The sequence below is a fragment of the Trifolium pratense genome, linkage group LG2 (assembly GCF_020283565.1).
Source record: "Trifolium pratense cultivar HEN17-A07 linkage group LG2, ARS_RC_1.1, whole genome shotgun sequence".
Taxonomy (NCBI): Eukaryota; Viridiplantae; Streptophyta; class Magnoliopsida; order Fabales; family Fabaceae; genus Trifolium; species Trifolium pratense.
Genome location: NC_060060.1, coordinates 49,855,031 through 49,859,870, shown reverse-complemented (window position 1 = coordinate 49,859,870; position 4,840 = coordinate 49,855,031). Strand labels below are relative to the sequence as shown.

General features: G+C 31.0%; 1 protein-coding gene across 1 annotated transcript; it reads left to right on the top strand.

Moving 5' to 3' along the window:
- Positions 1-326: 326 nt before the first annotated feature.
- Positions 327-1,760, top strand: LOC123911526 (putative clathrin assembly protein At1g33340). The gene has a single exon (XM_045962954.1). It carries the CDS (start codon positions 418-420, stop codon positions 1,615-1,617), a length of 1,200 nt encoding a protein of 399 aa, XP_045818910.1. The 5' UTR covers positions 327-417; the 3' UTR covers positions 1,618-1,760.
- The last annotated feature ends 3,080 nt before the right edge of the window (positions 1,761-4,840 follow it).

Below are 4,840 nucleotides of genomic sequence, written 5' to 3'. Positions count from 1 at the left end.
GAGACTTTGATACCATTTTAAAATTGAGAGTTAAGCATAACTCAACCCTACAAAATTGACTTGTAAGGTGATGTACTTTATAAACTCATATCCAGTCACTCACAACCAATGTGAGACTTCTTAACAATATACATAAAGTTTCGAAAGAATATGTCTCTATAGTTGTGCGTGAAAGATACCCTAAAAAAAACCAAAAAATTCTTTGATTAAAATATGAAAGATTTGATTCTGTTATTAGTTTGCCCTATGCTTCAATTTTTTTAATTAAAGCCTCTTTGTTTCTCACTCTTCTCCCCCCCACACACCTTTATATGTGCATACTCCTATAACATCTTAATTCTCCACATCAAATTGTTCCATTAATTAGTCTTCTAGCATATAGTTGAATTTCTTCTCTTTTTCTTCAAAAGAAGAAGAATGGTTATGGATATACAAAGCAAACTACGTGTAGCTCTTGGTACAATGAAAGATCAAGCTTCAATTGGCAAGGCCATGATGTATAACCATCAACAACATGATGGATTTTCCAACATAGAAATTGCAATCCTTCGTGCAACTAGTCATGCCAATAGCACAATTGATGACAAATACATGCATGAAATCCTTTTCCATGTATCAAACTCAAAAGGGTCAATCCCTTTTCTCGCCGAAAGGATTTCGCGCCGCCTATACAAAACTAAGGACAATCTTGTTGCCTTTAAGACTCTTGTCTTGATTCATAGACTTCTTAGAGGAGGAAATAGATCATTTGAACAAGAATTATGCAAATCACATGTTTCTGGCCATTTACAAATTATTATAAGGTATTGTGTTACAAAGAATTTTTCTAACCCTTTAATTTGTTTCTTACACAAGTATTCATCTTATCTTGAAGAAAGAATGAGTTGGCTCATTAACCAAGGTGGAAAACTTGAACCAATTATGTCTAAAGGGTTAGAATTTAGAAGATATGATGAGAAATCATTTGATATGACATTTAGAATATTGCCTAAATGTCAAATTCTTATTGATAAGGTTTTGGAATGTTTACCATATGATATTCTGAGGTCAAATAATCATCATAGTCTTGCTCATGTTGCTATGAGTAATACTTTGAAAGAAAGTTTCCAAGTTTACATGATATTTTGTGAAGGCATTGAAGCTCTTGTCAACATGTTTTTTGATTTAGAATCTTCAGCTAGAGGCTTAGCTTGTGAAATACTCAAGAAAGGTTCTATTCAAAGTCAAAAGCTTCATGATTTGTATCAAACTTGCAAAAAGTTAGTTGAAAACAAGAATTTGGAATACCCTTTTGTTCAAATTATAAGTATGAATCATATAATGGAATTAGAACAATTTGGTTGTCAACAAAATCAAGTTGAAGCTTCACAGGTCTCTAAATCAAATATCTCAAAAGAAATAGAGTTGGAAGTAACATCAAAAGAAAGAAAAAAAGATGAAGAAAAAGTTGATTTAAATTTTTCAACAACACCAACTCTTTTGTCATGGACACTAGAGACTAAAATAAGCAAAGTTTGGGTGGAGTTTGAAGATGAAATTACTAATGAATCACAGATTCTTCCAACGCAACAAAATCTTGGAAGTGTTAATTATGCAAGCATATTCTCGAAGGTTTGAATTGTTGAATCAACTAAGTTTTGAGTAGTTCTTTAGAACAATTTTAATAGTGTTTTTTTTTTTTTCTTTTATCAAATCGGTTGTCGGATAAGTAAAGTCTAATTAAAACTCAGAAATTTATCGTAGCTAAATTTGATTATCCACTTGAGGCTAGCCACTTAACTTAATTATTGTGTCATAGACCAAATAATTATTTTTTTTTTGACCAAAAAATACCAAATAATATTGTTAATCATTTTCCCCTGTTTCACAACATATATTAATGGAAATATATGGTGCTATTATATTTTTATAATCTATGTATAAATGACTTTATAATAAGCATGGGGCAAATATATATTTAGTAGATCACACAAATATATACATTATAAAAAAAGAAAAAGATCACACAAATATTTTTGAAACGGAAGATCACACAAATATAATTGGCTATTCTCAGTTTTTCTTATATTATTTGCATATTTCAATTATTTCATGTAGACAATTTTTTTGGTAATCCAACATATATTCCACTTGAATTGAATCCAACCTACACTAAATATATTCCAAGAACATTTTCAATGGTCATTTTTTAAGAAATTCACTCTGAATATTAAATGATCTTCACAATGCTACGACATTTTTATGTAACTGACAAAAAAATGCAATTTTTAAGCTACTCACACTTTTTGTCAAAAAAAAAATAATCTACGCATGTCACTAACAGGTCCACCCGAAGTCCCACAACTCAATCATATTATGAGAATCACCACTTGTTATAGATGCATGACCAATAGTAGAACCAACTATCTTTGCATCTAAGTTCAGAAACATACCTCACATCGTGTAAAGAAACTCACGATTGTCAAACTTCGTAGGACAAACTGAACCCATACTTTGAACCTTCAAGCTTTCCCGTCTTCAAGTTGAACAACTCCACCTTCAACTAGCTCTAGAGTCTCAATGTATTCATTCTTTGACTACATGTGATAGGAGCATCCAACGCCCATGACTCAACACTCCACCGATTCACAACTTCCACTAGCACCACCACACAATAATAACGTTGTTGTTTCAGACGTAACTTGAGTATTCTTAGCACCGCCTCTCCAGGCTGATGTCGAGTATTATTATCACCGCCTCTCCAGGTCGACCTTCTTCGCGATCTCCATTAACTCTCTATCTTCGAGGCACCGGATAACAACACTCCATGTTTTATCCATCATCCCGAACATTAAAATTGTTTCCTTCTTCACTTTCCACAATTTCAAATTGCTTTCCACTTGGAACTCATGGTGCTCACTTCAAATTGTTCCAATTGCCCCACAGTGGGCGCCAATTGTTGTGAATTCATCTAAAATCACACAAATAAAAGAACTTGATGTGCGGAGCAATAGAACGACAACCAATAACAAGCGGAATAAGTAATAATAATAATAACAACCGATAAAAACGATAAAGGAGAAGAAAGAACACAATATTTGTTTACCCAGTTCAGTCCAACAATGACATACTCTAGGAAGAGAGCAGCCCCTCCGTTCCACTATCAAAGAGTAGGTTTACAAAGAGTTCTCAATTGGGTTACAAGAATTAATGCTAATTCTACCCAAATCCCGAATCTCTTCCTGTGGCCAAGAGACTCAATTTGATAAGTGTTTCCCAATGTGTAATCAATCCCCTTTGCCGAACCCTAGAGTTATATCATAAGACAACCCCTTTTGTTTTTTCTAAAACCCTAGCTTTGTGTCGGTGGGAAATCCTAATTGATTCCCTACATCTCGACTCTCTTATTTTTCTATGAATAAAGCACTCCATGTTTATAGAAAAATATCCCCTTTTTGGGTAGTACTTAACTTAAGATATGTAATTGTTACTTGTTTGCTCAATTTGAGTAATTTGAATATTAATCTTTTATCATTATCGATTTTAGTTATGTTTGTATATTGTGCATTTATATATATTTAATTTTAAATTTAATTTTTAAATAACGTATTATGACCATATCGTATCGGGAATTTTGAAATTTTTTCCATATCACCGTATCGATATCGTATCGTATCGGGGCTTCATATGTTGTAGCGAAAAAAAAATCCCTCACAATTGAATACACTTATCAACAATTAATCAATTACATATCTTTTATCTTTTACTAGTAAAAGGAAGGTTGAGTTGCTCCAAAGCCTTCATTGTGATGATGTGGCACATCTAATAAAATTGCTTACAAAAGGATATATCAATACTAAAAAATGAAAAAATGAAAAATTAAATTAAAAGGGACCAACTAAAATTAAATACTCCTAAAACAAAACGGAAATTTTTCATATAATTTATGATTGTGTTAATCCTCTGGAACTTGAAAGAGCACAACTTTTCATATATAAAAAACGTTTACAAAATTAAACATATTTGTAGTTGAGTAGTATCCTATATAAATATGCAATAACCTATCCACTTTCTCACATCATGCAATTGTAATACTCATTTTGTGTGTTCATTCTTTAATCTATCAACCTCTTTGTACTGAAATGTGTTTCTTGCTCAAAGGAACTTCAACAAGCTAAGTATCATCGTTTCAAACTCTTATTTTTTTGCGTTATGAGTATATTTTAAAGATTACATAAATTCATTAGTGTGTGTTTCTATATATATATATAGTTACATTCCCAAGCATGCGACTCAATGTTTAAGAAATTGATATACGTACATAGGTATGAGATAATTGTCTTTCATTTAAGTTTGTAAATTATAATTGTTTGATTGCTCTTATGATCTTATAAGACATCATATCTAATAACTTTTTTAATTATCTCTATCTTTTTTCAGGTTGAAAATGGTCATTTAGTGTTTTGTTCCACAGTTGCAAGCTTTAAGTAATTGTTAGAATATTGTATTTATTTTCAATTTTCAAATCTATTTATCTATCTTCTATCTATTAAGCAAGCATTGTGATGATTTGACACCTCTAAAAAATTTCATGCAACTTCTTATTCTAGGTGAATAAATAAATAATATAACTTTTACAATTCTACAACTTTCTATCTATCTATCTATCTATCTATCTATCTATCTATCTATCTATCTATAATAAAAAAAAATTGATTTTGGATCATCATCGCTTTATTCAAACAACTATTTGATGATACTCTTCAAATTTTTCATTGGCTTTTCTTATAGGATTGAAGCTGAAGTCACTATATATTTAGATTAACCAAATCTTTTTCCATTATTTTATTTCATAATATTG

Excerpts from the sequence above, each read along its gene's own strand:
- LOC123911526 (XM_045962954.1), top strand. The coding sequence starts at position 418 with ATGGTTATGGATATACAAAGCAAACTACGTGTAGCTCTTGGTACAATG.